Here is a 22,065-nt window from a genome sequence, read left to right as displayed (position 1 = left end):
GGCCACTGGAAAAAATCGTGTCGGCTAAGCGAACTTTCGACAATTTCGGAAACCTGAAATGTTCGATGTTCGATGTCAGCTTCTAATCCATTTCGATACACACGAGACAAACGTAGATCGCTGCGTAACCAAATTTTCCTCGTATTTCAGCAAACAGAAACGATGTACGTTTTAAAAAGCGAGCGAAAGTGACATTAGAACGAGAAATCATATTTTTCGTGGAATTTAAAGTATCCTTTAACGTTGGAAAAGTACAACGATATTCACTTTTTATTTGACTTTAGAATTGACATCTATTTTACGCTCCAGACGGTTCGTTCGACGACGATGCACTTCTCTCGCCTAATGACTACAGCTAGCGACAAATAAAGGAACGGACACGTATTATCGCACCATTGGGAAAACGATCATCCGGTCGAATCAACTTCGTAACAAATCGAAATCACGGCCGAATTTGAGAGATCCGGGCGAATATCCAGCGATTGACGACGGCTTGCATGGCGCCCGATGGCAACGGCATTGACACGAAATAGTTGGAAATCGACGGTTGAAAGAGAGACAAAAAAAAAGGGGGGGAGAGGAAGGAGAGAAACAAAAAATTCCAATGAATTTCGAGCGTCGAATCGCGGTCGGTAACGCAAATGCGGAGAGACGGCGAAAGGAGAATGATTGCGGTGGAAGGTTAGAAATGAAACGTGAATCGAGGAAGGAGAGAAGCTTCGGAACGGTTTCTCACAACGGACGGTACTTTTTCTTTCTTCCCTCTTTTTCCCCCTTTTTTTCCTCTCCCCCAGAGGAAGAATACGAGAGAAACTGCCAGCAAAAATATCCGCGAGGTGAAGTTGGAATCGAATTAAAAAGCTGGCCAAGCCAATTAAGGCGTTTCGCGAAAGTTTAAGAGATTCTTCCCGGAAAAGGGTAAGCTTTGCAGGTGCGCGGCAGTCGCTTTTTTTTCTATTACGTCGCCTTCCGCCTGGTCGCCGAACTGGGCGCCATTAAGCTGTTCGCTCTTCCGTATAAATAGAAAGGGAAAGAGAGATCGCGTGGTTGGACCGAACTGTGGAAGAAGAAAGGCTTCGCTTAATTTCAACGGAATTTGGCTCGTTATATAGCCGTGTTGTTTCCTCCGGTCTCCGAGAATTTCGATCGTCCTTTTTCCTGCTCTTCTTCGCGTCCGGCATCTGTTTTCCCACCTTTCGAAAAATCCCGAGTCTCTGGAGCAGCTTCCGTTGGCTGCGCGAAATCTATCCACACCGTTGAAAACTTTGCAGCGATCGAGCTTGCGCCACGGCGGCGCCAGCTGTTCCTAGCAGCCTTTCGTTAAATATTAAATTTCGACTACGCCGTTTGCCTTCGGGCTAACGTTAATAGCCGTACGACGATGTCGCCGTGTAACGCTGAACCGAAACTTCTCCGCTGGACCTCGAAGCTTAGTAGTTCACGCACGCCGTACACGATCGACGAGAGCGTCGAACAATCGACCATGTAAATTTAAAAGCAACTTTACATACCTTCGTAGACTCTAAGCTGCGCCTCGGCTGACACGGCGTCCCCAACTCCGTTCTCCGCTAGACACTCGTACAGGGTGTTGTCGCGAACCGGCCTGACAGGTTCGATCCGCAATAAAGCTCCGTTTTCATAGTTGTGCACCAGGTACCGTGACTGAGATTCTGCGGAATAAGGCGAAACATCGGGGTGAACGATCGTTAGGATTGGCCACGAGGTTGATCGGCTCGACCGATCTCGAGTCGAGTCTTCCCGATCTCGCTTACGGTACGGCCGTGTTCGTACAACGAAAGAAGCGACTTTTCTACATCCCGATGCTCGCGCAGACACATTCGGCGTGTCTATGATTTACACGAGACACTTACAGGTCGAGTAATTTAATAACTTTGCGCGCGCGAGATCGGTAAAACTGTACTCACCGTTCGCGTTACCGATCGATCAAATCTGCGATCAAATTGTATTGATTTCAAGTTTCTTTCTTTGCACTGCACAACGAGTAAAATACCACGGCCGCGACGTGAATCTTGCGAGTAGACAGCTGATCGCTAGCAACGAGGGGAAATAAAAAGGATAAGAAGAACACGAAGGACGAAGGTTGTTAGAAGAGTCGATCACGAGGATCGAAACGAGGCGAAGCAAATGAGACAGAAAGGTATCCGTAGGCGGTGGATCGGTTCGATTCGTGCTGGTTCCTCGCGCGCGTTTCACGCGATCACGACCAACTTTGTTACGCGTCGTTATCTCCGTTTCGCTGGATTAGCGAATTTCGGAGCCGCGAACCAGCTCGAAATCGAGAACAATCGACGAGCCGAGGATAAAAGCGTCTATTCTCCGTTAACCGGCGCGATTTTTCGCGGCGTTGCAAATTTCCAACGGTTAGTTGGACCGCGCACTCTTCCTCAACGGGATCCGGTTCCGATTCCTGTTCCGATTTTCATTCGTACGACTGATGATAACGAGTGACGCGACAAGCCAAACTCGGTCTTCGGACTCTCGTTGCGCACAAACCGATCAAGCTAATGATATTAGCAGCAAAATCTTCGAATTCGTAAGCTACCGTTACCGATAAACATTCTTCAGCGATAGTGACAAATAGTGACGATAAATAGAAGATACACGATCAATCACAAGTTACCTGGTTATCCTATTTGGCAAAGATTATGAAATTGTAAAAAGAAAGTCTACTATTAGTTGGTAAATCGTTGTTTAAGATCGCTTCAATTTATATATCTGTATGATATATTCTATATAGTCACAGTCTTGCGCGACGAGATTGCCCGAACCGGAAATCAGTTTGGCAAATCCAAAGGGCGCTCGAGGCTTTCTGCTTGAAAGAAGCGACGTCTACTTCAGTTAGTACCTCGAGTTGTACACTGGAAGATTTGGAAATCCGGTCGGTCTCTGGAAACTCTGGATGTAACGAAGAGTCCGGCTGCAGTCGCACACCGGTCGGCAACAGCCGGTGTTTCCGGGAACCGAGCGAGCGCGAAATTTAGTTAAAAAGAAAAGGGCCGATGTCGTCGAGTCTACGTGACGCGACGTATCGGAAGAGAACAACGACGCTGGCAAGATGATACGAACGGAAAAGAAAACAAAAGCAGCAACGAAAAATAAAGTACAAAATCGTGAGGTAGTTACGAAAGAGAAACCGGAAGCGGACGCTAAAAAGAGCCAGAAGGCGATAGACCAGCGACGATAGACTCGATATCGTCGATACGATTTCCATCTCTGACGTTTAGATCGACCGAGGAACAGGAACGCGGACGGTAGACGAGAAACGGCTTCTCGAAACTTTGAAAAACTGGCAGACGACCAAACGAAAACGTGAAAACTTACGGGAAACTCTCTTTCCGTTTTTCCGCCAGTGGATCTGGGGTGGCGGCGCACCTTCTGCCGTGCAGTAGAAGCTCGCTATTCCTCCTGCCTTCACCTGCTGCGATTGTGGCCTCACCAGGATCGTCGGCGGACCTGCGAGCACAAGATCAAGGCAAGCCTTTGATTAGAGTCGAGTAGTCCCTTCGGGCTGTTTCGATGCCCACCGTTGCTCCCCGAGTTAACAAGCCAAACGGAGATAGAGAGGTTCCGCCATATCGTGCAACGTCTCTGAAAGAATTCGCCGGTCCTCAGGCAAGACTGGGCGAATTATCGAAGGGTCAAAGATTAAACGTAGTTTTCGACCGATCGAAGGAAAAGAGAGGACGATACCGGATCGGATTAGATCGCATTTACGATCACCAGATCGCGTTGGTTCGTGACAGATCAAACTTTTCGTTCGAACGCGCCGTTCCACGACAAACATACGTATGAAAAGCGAAAATGAAAAAAGAAAACAAAATACGAGAGAAAGAGAGAGAGAGAGAGGGGAAAAAAGAAATGGAAAAAAAGAAGAAAAAAAAAGAACGTTATTCCGGGCATTCGTAGAATCGATAGGATGAAAACTCGTGTAAACTCGATAAACGAAATTTGCTATCGCAGGAAATCGAGCGGCGCCCGAATCGAGCGGACAAATAGCGTGAACGCGTCGCGTGTCGTCCCGAAACACGCGGCTCAGAATTAGCGGGTTTAACACGTGAATGGAAATTTCGAGCTGGCTCGACACGCTTTTACCCGGCGATAAAGAGACGGTCGTTTCAAGATGGATGGATACGGCGGTTGTGTGCCCCTTCTTTGTTCGTCGCCGGCAGTTTCTCCCGGTCCAACCTTCGCTGTAACAACGACGCGCCGCTCCGCTGGAAACAGAAGGACCAGACCAAGAGGCGTGCTATCTGGAGCGAGACTACCGGCCAAGTATTAAATTGGTCTCGAAACTTTGCGATCGCACGGATCGTTTATGGCCACTCTTCCATGGATCGCCGCGCCGGCCCCTAACGGAAACGTTTCGACTTTTTCGATCTTCCGATTGCCCCTGAATCTTCGCTCTCAAAACAAATTGCAGCAAACGAGCGAATCGGCCGAGACGGACCAGACGAAAGTCTGTCTGGATGTTCGAAAAGATGTTCTTGGTTGCCGAACGATTCTTCGCCACGATGCGTCTGTCTGTATCGACGAACGGTTTGCAATTGCTACCAAACGAACGACGCACCTGGAAGAACATTCGACGAAACGGTAAATACGCGCACAGCGATTCAACTGACTCGATGATCTGACGAAAAAGCGGTGATTTCTGCGCGTAGCGAATGCGTTGACACGTACAGTCTGTGTCGCACGATTCACGATCGATCGTTGATGGTCTCGTAACCGGCGACGTATCCACGACCGAATCGAATCTGACCGAATCGGATCGAAACGAATCGAATCGAGTCGAGTCGAATCGAATCGGATCGGATCGAATCGAATCGAATCGAATCGCATCGCATCGAATCGAATCGAGTCCAATCGAATTGAAACGCGACGAGCTTGCCGCATGCGGCGAAAAAAATGTCCTCGCGCGATCGCAAAATGAAAGATTATCGTGGAAAAGGGGAAACGATGTCGAGAGGGCATGGCCGGCTGGTTGAACAGAGAAGGCAAAAGCTTCGGATGGCTCGAAAATTCGTACCGTCGACGAACGAGAACACGAACGCGTTAATCTATCGGCTCTGCGATGAAAACTGCGAGAGGCAGGGATATGTGCGATGCAATTTAAGGTAAATATTATTCCATCGGCGAACCGTCGATAATTTTTGATCGAATCGCTCGTTCCAGATTATTGCTATCCACTCGGGTCGCATTGTGGCCGAACACGTGACGATTATCATAACGAAATAGTTGGAAGCTGGTGCATTAATCGAGCGCAATCCCGGCCGTGCGCGACGATCGATCGATTTTTAAATATTCCCACCGCTTCTGGCTACGATTTCAAACGAATTTCATAAAGTTTCGGCGAGAACAACGTTGTAGAAAATTCTGGAAAGAAATCTCCACCGAACTCGAGGAAAGCCCATTTTACGCGTACGACGAGTACCACGAGAAATTTCTCTCCGAAAGAGAGAAAGAAATTTCCAAAGATCTGGGTGATTTTGAAAAATGATTTTAACCAGCCAACCCCGACCGAGATGGTTTCCCGGCCTTTTCACAGATGCGACTTCTCTCGACTAAAATTCAGATAGCTAGATTTATATTTATTTAGAACGGGTTGCAGAGCGCATCAAAAGCATCTGCCGCGCCACGGTCGCCCAATGATAATTTACGATCGACCACGAAAGAGTCGCGCGATAAACAACCGCAAACCGGAATTCTGCGCCAAAATCCCGAGCCGCTGATCTTTCTTCAAAACCGACATACGTAGAGACCGAGAGATTAGGTCTGGTTGAATATCGAAGGGACCGAGTGGACGCGATTTCGATGCAGCGACTGTACACGCCGGGAGAACACGGAGCGACTACTTCGCGAGCAATTGAATCCAACTCGGGGAACGCGTAGTTTACAAATTACAACGATGCTGAATTGCGTTCCGTCCGAAGGATCAACGACGAGCGCGTTCGTTAAAGCCTCGGCTGCATTACGGATAACAAGACCCGAACGAGAGAAACAAGTTTCCGACTTTCCGCCATCAAAAGCGATCGTTCGCTCGTTTTCATTAAATCCCGGCGAGTTGGCGAGAGGGAAGAGTTGAGAAACGCGGTCGAAAAGTGGAAAACACAGGGGAATTCGGAAAGCCACAGAGGATGGTCGTGTACAGATCGCCCGGAGAAAGGAACGCGGTAGAGAGAGAGGGGGGGGGGAGGGTTTGGTAATTGCGTTTCGTTAATTCTCGCGCGACCGACATGCAAGAAATTACATCGTGAGCTTTGTACGAGTAACGTCGTCGATGGCGTTAACATCTCGCAGGGACCAGCAGCGTTCTTCAAGCGGCCAAGGATAGAGGAAAATCTGGCAAAAATTTCGGACGCTTGTCTTCTAAAGAAAAGCCGGAGAAACTGATCTGCCAGCGAAGAAACGCGCCACGTCTCTTTCGGTCTCCGTGAGAAAGTAGCGGAGGAGCGGTCGACGCTGAGCGATCGTACGAAGGCGACGAAGAATTCGAGCTTTTCTCGCGAATTCGTTAGTCACGCTCGAAAGCGCGCGGCTGGTGCGAACCGAGCGTTCGCCACGGCCGAAAATCAGGATAAAGATCGGTCGGTTATTTCTGCCAAAAGTTCGTAATAACGAAGGATAGCGGGACGCGATCGTGGCCCGTGTAAAAACGGTCCAAGTCGTATCTCATGCTTAAAGTTTATACCGGTTTGGCAGGAGGATCTCGGAGCGGAGAAACGAGGAGCATCGAGGCGAGGTGAGGCGAGGCGGGGCGAGGGAAGGCGGAGGCTGGAGAAAAAGTTTCGCTCGCGGAGCGCTCGCCTCTATTACGCTTTATAGCCTGCCGCGACGTAATTGAAAAAGTAGCCGATAACGGAGCAATCTGCATGAGATTTGAATAAAATTACGCGTTACCTACTGCCGAACGTATTACGGAATCGATCGGTGCATCGGTCTTTGTGCCATCGAGCTTCGTCGCGCAGATTTTTGGCCGCGCGCGACGAAAATTCGTCGGCGACGGATCGATCCGTCGATTCGCGATTAATTGGCGATTAATTCGCGAAAATTTGTAAACGCTTCCGGATCGAGTCTGTCTGGTGGGAAAGAAAGGCGAAGGACCATCGAGATTACGCGGATCGGTCATCGTTTCGAGCGGTCTGCGATCAAGTTGGAACTGGAACGAGGCGGAAGCTTGAAAACGCGTGGAAATCGTTCGTGTCGCTGACGTGATTCGTCGATGATCTCGTTGAGCCTCGAGTGCCAAGCGGATCCAAGTGGATGCAGCAGGTGCAATCCAGGCCGACGTAGGCGTACGCGCGGACTCTGTTCGGTGCATGCAGCATCGTCGGTGCCATTTTGCTCGGGCATCGATTGTAAACAGGCGAGTTTATGCGCCAACGATGGTGGATTCCCATCGTTGAACGATGACGCTCGTTGGCGGGGAAAAGGAGCGACGAGATGGAGAAGGAGAGAGAATGGAAGCCGATGGTGGTTGCGGTCGTAGCGGCGGAACGACGGTGGCGATGACGTCGGGGTGGCGGCGGTAACGCGAGAGGGGCGAGGCTGCATCAACGTCGAGTGTACATTACCCGAGCACGGGTTTATCGCAAATAATTGCGCGGACCTTATTCGCATTTTAGCGTATCGAAATCGCAGGTCGGTGTTGCAGGCGATCGAGACCTCTGGGTCGGGTGCAGGGCAAATATTAATTTAAATGGGTTTTCAACCCCTCTATCCGCGGCACGGTGTTCGCGTATCAACGAGGGAACAGTCCGGCTTCGGTTTCCGGAAATCTTCTCCGCGTTTTCTACTCGTTTGTACGAGCACAATGCGCCAACAATGGAGAATAGAATCCCGCGTGGATTAAATAATGAAAATTTTCCGCCGTTCTCCGGCCAACCGTGAAATTGAATTTATATGCCGGAGGACCGTCATTGGCGTTTAAGTATTATTGCCCGCTACGCCGTTACCTTCCTTCTCCATCTTTTCCAACGCAATAGGTTTCGCGCGTCGCCTCTATAATTTCTTTTCGATCGAAATCGCCGTGACACGCGACACGGTGCAACCGAACCGGAGAAAAAATAGAGAAACCAATGGAAAGATAACCGGTCAGCTTCCGACAACCGAGAAGAACGAACTCGATTATAGAAATAAGTGAATTTATCTTGTCAAAATGTGGCGCCAATTGGCCGACGAAAAAGGGAAACGTGACATACTCGCGGTGTTTTTAACCCAAAGCGAACGCACCTGCAAATAGTTGACCCCGTCCGTTTTCGTTTTCGAGACACGGGTCAACGCCGAACGAGAGCATCGTAACTCGTTCGATGAAATTTTAATACCGCTTTCCGAGTGGACGTGTCTATTCGTGGCACGACAAAACCGGACTATAATGATTTTTTGGGCGAAAACAGTTGAACCGCTGTGTTTGCCGAGAATCCTTGAAACTTGAAAGCGGACATCGTTTTTGCACGAAATTCAAACGGATAGGCTCGATCTTGCTGCGGCTGGTCGGATACGGCCGAATATGAAATTGCAAGATTTCAATTCGGGATTGCGGCTAGCGGCCGCGTTTAATTGAATTCCGGGATTTTTAACGGGAACGTTGGATAGAGGCGTCGCGCGACCGCGACTTTACACCGCTGGAAAAATTGCAATTTATTCCTTTGGAATTAAAGCGTCCATTACTTCGTAACTTCGTCTCGTCGTTTGCCGCTGTCCTTGTCGTTTGTTCGCCGCGTCTGACCCTTACGGACCTATTCTACTGTTTCGAGCGCGAGCTGCCGGCAGTTAGCCACCGACACAAACGCGTCTGCACGTTCCATTCTCCTCTCGTGCTCGCCGCGTCGTTTCTCTTTCTTTCGCGATAAAGTTACGGCTGTGAAAAGAGCGACCGACGCCTCTCCGGGCAGTCGCGATTTGTCGGTTGCGGATTATCCGTTTCTCGCGTTTCTTTAACGAGATAAGTAACGCAAAACCGACGAGCGTCGCGAACAAAGAGCGAAAAAACAATTCTCCCGTCGCCGGGACGCGATACGAAAGAGAACTCGTTACTCCTCCTCCATTTTCCGTCTCCGCCTCTCCCTTCATTCTCCGCTCTTTTTACCTTCGCGAAAACAACGTTCGAATCGATCGTTCGCTTTCGATTCCGTTTTCCGCCGACAGAAACTACTAATCGCCACGCGACGCGATCGTCTCCTCCGCCGTGGAAAACGTACACGAGGGGGACGAGCTTGGGTGACCGCAACGACGCGTCAACGACGCCTGTATCCAAAAGTGTCCCGGACGAGCGAAAGGAGGGAGCATAGATGCGTCCGAGAGAATAGCACGAGATTCGGCGTCGATACGTATGCAAAGCGATCGCGTTTTAACCAACTTCTCGCCAGGAATTTCCATTAGTCTAGGAAGTCCAAGCGGCTCAGGGACAATGGCGAGGATGCGCGGCGGATTTCGGTGAACCGAGCGGTATGGCTGGTTGTTTCGACGAGATCGGCCCGCCGAACGATTTCGAATCAACGCGTCTGGTAGGGCGGATAATTCAATTTGAATATGCATGCGTACCGTGGCACCAACCTCGAAAATCCACGGGATGCAATGTTCTCAGTCGTTCCGCTGATGATTTACGCGCGGCGTTCGGCTACCGTTGGTCGTGTAACACGAGGCGAAGATCTCGCGAACGTCGTTACGTTTCAGCCCGGAATTTGCATCGATCGAGAGCAAACTCACGAGCGTTTTCTTTACGAGCGAGTCGATACGATGCCCTGTAACGGGGGCGGAGTCCAAGCGACTGGCTTCGGATCTATCTGGCACTTAAGAGAGTCTCCACGGATCTATAACGGTGGGCGCAACGCGACGAGAAACGCCGTAGGGCCTGCGCTAAATTTATGCAAATGCATGCCGGCAATATTCTAAATAAGTAGCGTCGTCTTCGAGATATCTCGGTGCCCTGTGTCGCTTGTAAATTTGGCCGAACGTACGAACCGACGACTAATCACGGAAGAACGTCGTCGTCGTCGTCGGTGTACGAAACGACAACGCGACGTTGTATTCCCCGTGGCAACGGTCCAAAAGGATGGGGTAACCGCGGGACGACGACATCCAGCCATGTCTGAAATACCGAACGAAAAGGAGGATGCCCCCTTGGCTAGCCCGATTTGCCTTCCTTTGAAATTTTTATTTCGAGAAACGAAATAGCGTTTGAACGGCGGAAGCGCGCGCCGCGCGGCAGGAGACATATCCGGAGAGCACTTTCGTATCTCGTTTTCAGTCGAGTCGGCTTAGTCTGGCCGAACGCTGCCGGCGCTGTACCCCGTAACTGGCTTTTAACGCTAATAGTGCTTTCAGACCCATTTAAAAGAGCATTTACGAAACGGAGAAGAACGCGCGAGTTTAGTACGTTGCAGGCTCGCGACCTTTTTGGCCTGCTCGCGATACTTGAAAAATTAAATCCTCCAGAGGCTGAGTTTACTTTTAGCCACCGTCTAGCGTTTTTAATCCCAGCTGCCGCGGAATCCAGGCGGTCGCGCGAACCCAAGAACAAAAAGATTCTTCGGCTTTCGATTCGTGCGTTGTTAGTACGGCGGTTGGTATTGGTCTGACGCGGAATAGTCGGCTGTATGTCACCGGATGATCGTGAAAGTTTAAAACGCGGAAAGAAGAAAAGGGTGGGCCGAGTGGAAACGGTCGATTCGATAGCGTTGTCTCTTCGTCGGATCCGACAGGAAACTGCCTGTGGGTTTTTCAGCGCAGCCAGTTCACACACTGACGGCACGTATCCGCATATATTAGAAAGTCTCGGGTGGTGTGCTGGCAGCCGGCAGCAGGTGACACACCGCCGCTCTAATCGGTAGGCAACGTTTTAACGCGGTTAATTGCGCTTCAATTAGCCGGCCGTGGCAGCGCGACTTTCTTGCTGGCGGTTCGCGCGGCCAGAAGTTTCGCAATCGTCGGTTCGCGCGGTGCAATTAGCCAGCGAGTCGTCCCGTGCATTAAGAAGAGCCGTAAAAACCGCGCGAAGATGTACCGAGGTAAAATTACGCGAAGATAAAGTCCAAGTTATACCGTCGTTAAAGAGTGACGGCACTGGAGCAACGGCGTGGTCGATTCTTAGATCTCCGCCTACTTTCTCCAATACCGTCTCCTCGTTGTACAAATTATACGACGAGACAGTTTTCGTGACCTTAATGCGTTCGTCGCGCGCGGTATTTTCGCGCCGAGAATAACGTCGCGAGGCGTACCGAACTGTATCGAATCGATTCGTCTATACATATAATATACATGGACACAGACAGAGACAGAGACAGAGAGACAGAGAGAGAGACAGAGAGATAGAGAGAAGAAAATTTATCGCTTGCGCCTCGTTAAGAGGCTGGAGCAGGTCGCGTCGAGGGAAAGAGACGGAAACGAGAACGCGATTCGAAAGGAAAAACCTGTCTCTCGAAATTCGATTTCGGGGCAGCCTCTCTTCGACGATATCGACCGGCCGGTCGAAGGACGGTTCGCGAATAAATCACGGAATCAATTCCGATACGTAGTCGGTGCCGCCATAAATAAAATCCGCTAGATATCGTAGATCGGCGGCTGGTATCTGAAAGAGGAGCGGGGGAAACAAATGACAGCGCATAAGCGGGCAGAAACATTCGAAAGTTGGTCCGTGCCACCACGCTCGACACGGGTTGTGCGCGCGAAATTTGAAATGCAAAGCGTGTAGCAGACCCGGCCGATAAGAGCCTCGGACCCGCTGCAAAAATACACATTAGCGGATTTGAAATTTAGATCGGTGCCGGTCATCCAAGCGAAATTGAGTACCGGCCCTCGAAAACAGGCCGATTTACGGCGGTTTGCCGCGGCTCTAACGAGGCCCTTGAAACGCAAGGAAACATAGACCGGCGTGGCCGCGCGAACCAAACTTCTTCAGACGTCGCCCAGACGTTCTTTTCTTTTTCCCTCCTCTTCCACCCCCCCCCCGCCTGCCTCCTTTCTTCTCCTTCCTTTTATTCCACTTTGCACGCTCCGTTCCTGCTCTTTTCCTTCTTCGAACCTTCGATAAATTTCGCCTTCTCGCGGAGTTACGCTCGTGCAATTCGCGTCCTCGGTCACGGGGGTAACTTTGCAGCGCGCGTAGTTTGCACGCCGCTCGTACTTACTTGTCATGTATGTGATGTACTGCGAGTCGCTGATGTTTCCTGAAAGAAGCTCGTTGAGTCGAGTCGTCCATCGTTACGGAGAACGCTTCGTGCACCTCGAAACGTTCCGTTCGTTACAATCGCGTTTCTGCGCGAGTACTGCTGCGATCTTTCGATTCGCAACGAGTTACGATATCGTTACGCGTACAGCGCTATTATTCAAGATTCGTCCAACGAAACGCGACCGGCTATCGATTCTCCAGTCTCGCGCTATCCTACGATCCGTTTGCGTTACGTTCTACAAGGCAGATATATTTCTGCGCGTGTAAAAGAGACGACGCGTGGACCCGGTTCTTCGGGCGAGTCGAGTATCGCCGAAGCTCTTGCAGGAGCGCGAAATCGCGTGGAAATTGCGTGCACGTCCGCCCCTCGCATTCGCTGGCTCGTAAAACGTTTGAAAGATTGTCCGCCGCCTCGATGTTTTCACGTTAAATATTTATTATTCGCTTTGCTGTTCTTCTCCTACTCTTCTTTCGTCTCGCTTTCTATTCTTTATCGCGTTGAAACGTACGAATCGTTAATTGCACGGTCCTCGTGCAATGCGATTTCTTTGTCCCGTTGCTCGCGACATAACTCCGAATCCAGCGGTTCGAAAATTTCTCTTTTCCTTCAGACGTTAAATATCTCGCTCAACGACTGCCTTTCGTTGGAATACCACGCGAGGTTAAAGGCCTGGAGATTTCCTATAAAAATCAGGTAACCGACAAGCCTAACGGGGATGATATAATTATCGTAATTTCAGTTACTTTATGCATTCCTTGTCACAAGCTACCCCCCCTGTTTAGTTATCCCTGGAGCAATGGTTTCGAGAAAAATTCGGTACAAGCCAGGAACAAGAGATGGAAAATCTTTATCGAATATCACACGACCTTTTCATAAATCTTAAGTAAAACTAAATCTTAAGGTTGTCCGAAAAGTGTCTTTCCTTCGCAAACGTGATTTTTACAGCAATGCACCTTCATAGAAACGTGAAACCAAGTCTGTGAAACGTCGCGGTGTTTATCTCAATGGAACAAAATGGATCGTACGTAATTCGATAATATAATATAAAACAAGAAACGTTGTGCGTCTATTGTTTCCTCGTAAAACGAAAGAAACTTTCCGGTTAATATCTACAGATTATATTACGGTTACGTTCATCGACATCCGAAACAATCACCTGGAACCTCTGCGTACAGACATCTTAGCCTACCGAAGCTATCTTATTCGAGAAACTACAGTCGTCATTTTTGTATACGATGTTCCTTAACCATCCTACGTATATCGTTTACATAATTCTGCGGCGAAACAACAACTTCGGAAGCTCTGTTTGTTGAAATAAGAGATAGAAACCCTTGAATACTGATACTGTTTTAATCAAACGCACGCGACCATATACGTTTGTAGGGAAAATCCCATGCGTATAGCGCCGTTTGTATGAAATGTTATCACGACGCGTGTCGACGTGTCGCAGAAAGTGTAAATTAACTTTGAGAAACAACCTCTCGGATGACTCGTCGCGTAATAACGCAGAAGCGATACCGTTCTACCTGCTCTATCTCTCGCACGGTGCGAGCATTCTTTATCCTTCGCGGAGTACGCGCAACGCCCTTAACCGTCCCGATCTTTCTCTCCTGACATCGAGCTATTAGTTAAATGTTTCACCGATTTTTTTCCACCGCTCGAGATAGGGCAGCTCCTCGATAATTCTTAGATCGAGGCCGGCGTACTTTTGACATTTTTCATCCACAGCAGCCACCCATGCGTCTTCCCGTCTTTGAAATATTCCGCAATCTCGATAATGCTGCACGCACCAGCCTGTCCCTTGATTCGATCCTCGTTTGCCGAATACGGCCGTCCATCGCGATCGCTCATTTTTAAAATCGCGATCGTTGGTCCCAGCAATATTCGAATATTTTCGCTACAAGAAAGTAGCAATTGGAAGCTTCCCTGGTAAAAAGTCAATGGCATTTTTGCCGACAAACGTGAACAATATTAGCATGTAACGCATCATTTTAGCTAATTACCGACTGTTTTATTCGACATATTAATTAATGAAAGAACGGTATACCATTGGTAGTACGTTTTGTCGATTATTGGAATCTGATGCTTATTTTTGTATTTCGTGTAACAGAGATTCATTCGCGCGACACTTGGACATCGCGTACGTACCGGGAATACTCGTACGCATTTTCAGATTGATTTCGAATTTTCCCAATATAGTCGCGATAGTTGCGTCTCGTTGCAAGCCTGATGACGTTTCAAAATGATTTCTATAATACAGGCGATAGATACTCGTACGCGAGTACACTATTCGAGGGTTAAATCGAAAGGAAACGTTTCCCGCTGTGATAGAAAATTAGATCCGTGGCGGGAGTGGCGGGAAAGAAAAAGTCAAACGATCGGCCGTGGATATTTAAATGGGTCCGGCGTGGTGTGTATCGGCGTCATTACCGCGAAAGCACGTCGGCATCGTAGCTAGCGATCCGCACATAGCTGACCTATATACCGGAGGCGGGACGAGCGTGCCAAAGAGAGAGATTCGTATCGCGGTCACGATTGCGCGCGCGGACGCGGCTTACTTTCACGAGAGCAAACGATCGTACACCGGGGCCTCTGTTACGCGAACAATAATTCGCTTCGTTTGCCAGCGACCAACGTGTGTATACGTACGTACGAGCGTACGTACGCTCGGCCGTATTTATTTTTCATCGAAACCTACCGACGCGACGCGCGACGCTGCACGACACGACACGACACGACACGACACGACACAACACGGGGCGGTGCGGCGCGCGTCTGTATCGAATTTGACACCGCCAAAACGGTTGCCCTCGAATTTTTTCATTTTTCAGCGTTTTCCCCTCGATCCATCCGTACGTTCGCCTAGATACCCCGAGTCAAGCGAATATGAAATTCTGGTGGAAATTTGGCGCGATGTTGGCGACCTGTCGTGAACCAGAGAGACGGATCGATCGGGGTCAAAGGTTGATTAAATGATGCTGCGATCGATATGAATACTCTGGAAATAAACGCATACGTATTTAATCGAGGCACTGAAAAAGGATCCGGCTGGGTGGCCGGCCGGCTCGGGCAAGCACGCTCGTTTCCACCGATACGGAATAATTCACGAGAAACTGGTAACGCAGCTACGTTACGATTCGTCGGGGTATTCGTGGCAATAATTAACGGCGCTCTCGAGCAGAGCGTAAATAAAAGTTTGGGAAACGCGAGGGATCGATGGACGCGCGGGAATGGGGTTGAGGGAAAGTCCGATGTAATTTTTATTACCGTCCATTTCGCGTTATATTCCTTCTTTATCGATGCGTCGATCTATCCAACAGCGGCTATAGATATATCCGGCATATTCCGATTCCGTGGAAATTGGCCGTACGAACGAAACGATGTTCGTACGTAAGGGGTCGGGATACCGAGGGATAAATATCGTGGGAAAAATTAAAAAGCTGTGGCGCGGGCACGCTGTTTCACGGAAAGAAACGAGTTCGATTAAATTTCGACGTGGCGTAGGTGGAAAATAAACGACAGGACAGCGGGAAAAGAGGCGAATCGATGGCCCCGACCCGGATTAATTTTGTGGAATCGCGAGCGTGAGCCCGAAATCACGTTTAACGTTCGAGCGTTCGGACGTAGGATTGCGGATGGACGCGGTCAAGAGGATGGGTCTCTCAGGGGATTCGTGATGTACGACGTTGGCGTGGTCGGGTAGAGACACGAGCTAGCTAGCTGGCTACACCAGCACGAATTCGTGACTCTGCCGCACTAATTCGAAGCGAAAACCTTTAAGCGTTTCGAGATGGCCCGGCCGCACCGCTCTCTTTATTTCAAACGACGTTACGATAAACGCCTCTCTGAGGTATATCTCGAAGAAATAACGACTACTTTCGCGCAGATTTGGCGAGAAAGGGTTGTGCGAGATGCCTCGATCCTCCGCTCTCCTCGCACCCTTCGAACCAAAGTTTTCACGATTGCTCCGAAATCGTCCCATTGTGAATATAATGGGCATACCTTCCGAGTGTGACCGACCGATTGGAATCGAGTCGTCTCGAAAACCAAGTCCACGATCGCCGCCGGCAGGAGGGGGCCGAGATTTCAATTGTCCACGCCAGCCACTGTCGTCGTCGGCAGTTCCGTACCTCCAATAGCCTATGTGGTGTCTATACCGGCCGCTAAGAGGGTGGAATTGATTAAATAATTGGCCTCTTAGATCGGGGGCTAGTTTCTGGAATGAATACGCTGGCTCTTGGCCAAGGCTCGTTCCAGCTGTCGAGGATCGGGAGGTGGAAGACGGCCGCAAGGGATTGAAAACCGCTCCTTTGCACCAAGTACCCCGCGCAACCATCATGGGAACACCGCTACTACGTGGCTCGATGAAGACAAAGAGAGCACACCTTGAAAGGGGTCGCTGAAAGGGGTAATAGGTAGACGGCGAAAAGGAGATGACGAGTCTTCCCGTCTAGCTGTGTGCTCCAGGACATTCAACGCCTCTGACAGACTGCAATAGCCAGAATATTTTTTACAGTCGCGTTCATTTATACGCGTTTACTTCGCCGCGATCGTGTCTCGATCGACGCATCCTCGATCGTTCGCTCTACGATCCACGACGATAATTGCTTTCCATTGACAGAATATTCCGGCGATAAGAACGCGAAAGTCGATTAGTTGCAGTAATGGTGTGGACAACGGGTGGTATAATGGCCGACGTTCGACCCGTTTGTATCGTAACGAGACGAGATACGCGATTTATATTTCGATCAAACTTCGCGCAGCCATGTTACGCGATACGTACACTGGCATTCATGAATATTAAGGACGCTTGTAACGATTAATATAATAATTAATTAAATTGAGATGAACCCTGAAAAGTCACTGGGGATCGATCAAAAGCCTTCGTAATTATTATCCCATTTCTAATAAATAAATCCGAATAGAATCTCATAATTAATTAAACCAGATGTTTTTCTTGTCTACGCCTTTTCCTCTCAATCGTTTATATCAATCGTTAGATTTGCCGGTGCGCTTATTACTCTTCGGTTACACGTACTTTATAAATGATTTCGCGATTGAAATTCAAACATTTGCAAAACTCGTTGAATTTCCTAACCGATCGATTTAAAATTTCGTCACGTTGTTTAAACCAAATTGGTTTCCACGTCTGTACACGTACGATGATCGTTCGTTCGCTACTATCGTGCATAATTCTTGCAACTTTCCACAGTTTTTTCCGTATTCTGGATCGTCGTATCGCACGAATACGTAATCGCGGTTGATTAATCGTTTCTCGGATAATCTGTGTCAATTATTACGTTTCCTGTGAGACCGGCAGGTGTCCTAATATTTATGAACGACAGTGTATACGTAAGTTTTTCAAACAATAGCCAATCTACCACTCACCGCTTACGTAAGCCACTTGCACTCGCATTTTATACATCGTCGCGGTGCTTTTTCCCCCTTTGTTTCTTCTTTTTCTCCTTCTTCTTCTTCTTCTTCTTCTTCTTACACGCGATTCAGAATCTCGATCGGAAAAACGGATAGCGAAAATGCGACCCAGTAAAACAAGAGTCGGTAATTTTATAGCAGTTGGCGCGGCGATTCGGTCAGCCAGCCGTTAACACTCACGACGCGTTAAAGACCTCGAGACTTCGCGTGATAGCCCTTCGAGAAACTCGTTTCAGGTGATAGGAAGCATGCGATTAAAGCGACTGTTGGCTGTGTTGCTGTACTAATTAGAGTCTGGTTTCCATGACGCGTTGCACCGCTCGAGTTCGATGCCGATGTACGAACAACTTGAATCGGATTCGCGAAACCATCCAACGAGTTACGTTCGCGAGACCAAGTCGATCGACTTTGCTAAATCGGCCACCAACGATTTTTCATCCACTACGCTCCCTTTTCACCCTTTGTCCAACAACCCGACGATCGAACCGACCGCGATTGAAAAACACGGCAAGTACGTTTTCCTTGATTTACGGATTTTTACCTCATTCTATGACGAAAGACCGATAAAGCCACGATACGATAATATGGCATCCTTTTGGATAAATCACGATCCACTGATTTCCCTCTTTCCGTTGGAACAACCTGTCGGCGCAATTACCATTATCGACACCGTAGGGTATTTCGAGGAGGAGTTAATCGATTCGATAGACGATGCCGCGTACCTGGACGCGCGATAAGGGGTAGCTAGAGTGGAACGAGGCTTCTAGAACTAGGACCATTTCGATGCCGATCACGAGGAAGCAGCCAAGGGCGGCGGGGAGGAGGGGAACGGGGCGAGGTAAAGCGGTTTCGGAGGGTCTTCAGATAATAGACATAAATATTCGCCGGGTTTTTCGGATTTATATTTCGCGCGTATCAGCCATCTCATTTGCATGGAGAATTTACTGTGCGCGACGCACCCTTGCCAGCGTTTTCGGACCGCTTGCACGTACGTGAGAGAGCACACGCGGATACCGGTGATCGCGGCAGGGCTGCCTAGTCAAACTCGGTAACAAAAGGAAGGAGAGCAAGAGAGGGAAAGAGAAAAAAGCAGACGGAATGAGAAATGGAGGAAAAACGAAGGGCAACGTTCAGAAGATATAGCCGGTCGATATAACTCCTGGCTAAGCTGCGCGCTATTGAAAAATGATATTCTAGTCCCGCGAATGAAATATTATCGCTTCCTATTCCGTCGCGCGATCTTCCCGTGAATAGCCCGTTCGTTCGCCGTCTACGAGGATACTCGAATCGTTCGTGACCGATCGACTGGAATTCGTCTCTCTCCAAAGTCAAAGACAATTAATGACAGTGGGTGAGCGCGCGCGCGGGCACGAGCGCGCCATCGCACTTATTCTTTTTCCCCTCTTGGCGAGATCTCTGTGATCTCGTCGAACCAACCGCGATCAGTCTGCAAAAGGTGGACCACCGCATGGACAGAGGATCGAGATTTGAAACAGACCGAAATCACGATCCTTTCTCTGGCACGAGGAAAAACCAGTAAAATATCGCTCGGTCGAGCATGCTTTTTACTCGGTTGCCAAACCGAGAGAAAAAAGAAAGGGAGAAAGAAGGGGGGAAAAAGGAGGAGAGAGGAGGGAGAATGAAAAGGACAATAATTGATAAGCGCGTGCGTCGTCGGATACAATTTTCGTGGTTTCCCACGGGTACGATAGCGAGATTGGTATTTGCAGGCGAATCGCGGAGACTGCTTGGCATCAAAGTCGGTAAGAAGTTTTCCCGTGGAAGAAGAGATTATCGGAGAATCGCGGGCACGATCAGCGGGGACGAGCAGCGGCGGCGTAAACGATTTCGACGAAATATCGATCATACGGACAGGTATACGGATTCGGAAAGCAGAACGCGCTCCAATAGGTGGAATCGTTCGAGTAATTCCCTTTTACGGTTCTATCGGCCCATTCCATGGCTGGGTAATGTTCGAGGTGCACGGCGAAAGAGAAACATAAGCGGTAAGAAAAGAGGGCCACCAAACGAGCTGAATCGGAGGAAAAGAAATTCGCGAGGAAGCCAAGGAAACAGTCATGCGGATAGGCATCCCGCGACTGCAACTGCAGCTGCAAAAACTGTTCGGAATTTTTACTCCGGTTTTATGATTTAAATCGCACACTCCGCGATATTCCCCGATTCCGTTTGCCCCTCTGGCGAAGCCAGCCCCAAACGTACCAGGTAAAAGAGTCACAATCGAGTCAGCAGTTGATTTTACGCTTTATTTTTACGGTTCTACGCGCCGTGTACACCGTGCCGCGATCTTCCACGGTAGTTTCCATTTCCGTACGCTTGTCTCCTTTATTTCGCCAGATCTTATCGTCGCTAGGTGGCGTCCAACGGGCCGGGTCCGCCGCGTATCGTCCACCGATCGTCAGCGATTCCAACGAAACGAAACGGAACGAAACAGTCAGACCGGGCTCTGGCTCCTCTCTCGTCTCTCGCCGCGCGATACTCGCTCGTAACGGCGACTGCGCGCGACAACGTTCGAACCATTTCTCCCGCTATCTGGCAAAATGCGCTCGATGACGATACGTGTGCATTTCGGTTGGCTCGCGGTGAACCGCGTGCTATGATCAGGACGGCGTAATAACGAGAAAGCATAAATTGACAATTTGTCTCGGAGTATTGGTTCGCCCGGCTACCAGCCAGGTCAAACGAAATAATTGGTACTCCCTACCGAGTCAAGTACTACCCTTCGCTCCCCCCTCTGCCCGTTGCCCTCCCCGTCGTCTCTCTTGCTCCTGCGTCTCCATCCGCCGCACTTCCGAAATTCCCGGTCGTTGCAGCGGACGCGAGAAATTATTAGCCGGCGTTTTGCCGTGTCTAGATTTGCCCTAGAGACTCTTAGCAGCGTGGAACGGAGTCGATACCGATGCACGATAACCACCCACGGTGTTCGACGATCGATTCTACGGAGATTGCAGAAACTGTGCATAAATAAATCGGCGATCCTAGGCGAAAGAGAAGCGCGCGCGCCTAACACGATCGTCGAAAATTATCGATAAAGAGCGAGATTTTCGGATCGATGCAATCGATGCACCGGCGGCAGCACGAGAGCAATTTTCCTCGAAATTCAGAAATACGCGGCAGTTTTGCAGCTGCCGACGACGATTCTTCCACGTCCTATTTATATATATACCGCGCTTCAAGAACGGCCGCCGGTAGTTATACGCTCAATTCGGTACGAATGAGCCCCAACGGAGGAATAGTCATAAACCTTTCGCTGGAGATTCAAACGCGACCCGGCTTTCCGAACAATTTGCTTCGAGCTCGCGAGGCCACGCGATGCCATCTCCCGGCTTGATTCACGGACGGGCGGCCAGCGTGGCTGCCGATCGCATACGACGACGATGCGACACGTTTTTCGCAACGGATCGCAAAGATTCCTTTCCAGAGACAAGCTTGAACGAGACAACCGAAATATTAGAAGCGACGGAGACGCCAAAGTACGCAGAGAGGAGGAACGTTGCGATGGCGCACGATCCGGCGAGCGAGATAAAACGTGGCCGGAGCACTGTGCGCGAACAAACCGGTAGATACGAATCTTCGTGCAAAGTCGAAAAACGTCGGACAGCGCGGCCAACTCTCTACCATCGAAAACCGCAGAAACTCGGCTGAAACGACTCAATACCTTTTACCAGGGAGGAAAATACTCGGCAGCGGTGTTCTCCAAGCGTACAGGGTGGAAGACGCCGGCTATACTCACGGTGCTATTAGCTTAATAATTCGCGTGCCCGTCGTTCTTTGGGCTCTGGACGGCGGTCTACCGACGAGGGTACACCTGGAATCAAGCCGTGGCAATCTCGAAGAAAAGGTGGTCGTAGAGCCTAAGCAGGGCAGAGGTTACGAAGAAAGGCAGGTGTTCCTCGAACACGCACAGACCACGCAAGCCTCGCATTTTTCAAACGAGCCCTCGGCGTCGAAAAAATTCTACCGTGCCACTCTCCTCCTTTCCCAGTGAACCGAACACACGCAGTCGCCAAGGATATACACGCCGTATGCTTTTAAATCGCGTAGCAAGTATGCGTGGCGAACGCTCGAAAAACGCAAGGGCTGTTTCAACTTCTATCCTCTTATCGATCACGTGCATTAGCATCCTGGATTGCTGCGAGGTGTGCATACCGTAAGACGTGAGAAAGCTTCTACGGGGTTGGAGGAGGATCGCGGGCCGATGTTCGGCGCAGCCTCGCCAGCGAAATATTCTTGGTCGCGGGTCATAAATTCGTACGGCGAGAAAGGTAAAAGTAGTTGGAATCGAAGAGGCTCCTGCGCGCGAAGCTCGACCTTAATGCCCGCGAAACGCGGGTAATAACGCGGAAGGCGGATTTTTCACAGTGACTTGTCAGGGTTTATACCGAGGTAAGAAGAGAGAGAGGGAGAGAGAGAGAGAGAGAGACAGAGA

The 22,065-nt window shown here is 49.6% G+C and overlaps 1 protein-coding gene across 14 annotated transcripts in view; it reads right to left on the bottom strand.

Moving 5' to 3' along the window:
- LOC122575105 (tyrosine-protein phosphatase Lar) overlaps nt 1-22,065 on the bottom strand; it is a 280,224-nt gene that overhangs the window by 94,331 nt on the left and 163,828 nt on the right. For 13 of the 14 annotated variants that reach the window (XM_043743571.1, XM_043743579.1, XM_043743580.1 and 10 more), the window contains 3 exons: nt 12,144-12,182; nt 3,343-3,474; nt 1,512-1,670 (listed from right to left, as the gene is read on the bottom strand). In XM_043743571.1, the coding sequence (XP_043599506.1) occupies nt 1,512-1,670; nt 3,343-3,474; nt 12,144-12,182 (330 nt within the window). The remainder of the gene's footprint in view (nt 1-1,511; nt 1,671-3,342; nt 3,475-12,143; nt 12,183-22,065) is intronic. The other variant, XM_043743574.1, reaches the window with a different exon arrangement.

Source organism: Bombus pyrosoma, linkage group LG14 (assembly GCF_014825855.1).
Source record: "Bombus pyrosoma isolate SC7728 linkage group LG14, ASM1482585v1, whole genome shotgun sequence".
NCBI classification, from domain to species: Eukaryota; Metazoa; Arthropoda; class Insecta; order Hymenoptera; family Apidae; genus Bombus; species Bombus pyrosoma.
The sequence above is the reverse complement of the archived record's forward strand: the minus strand, read 5'-3'. Positions and strand labels throughout refer to the sequence as shown.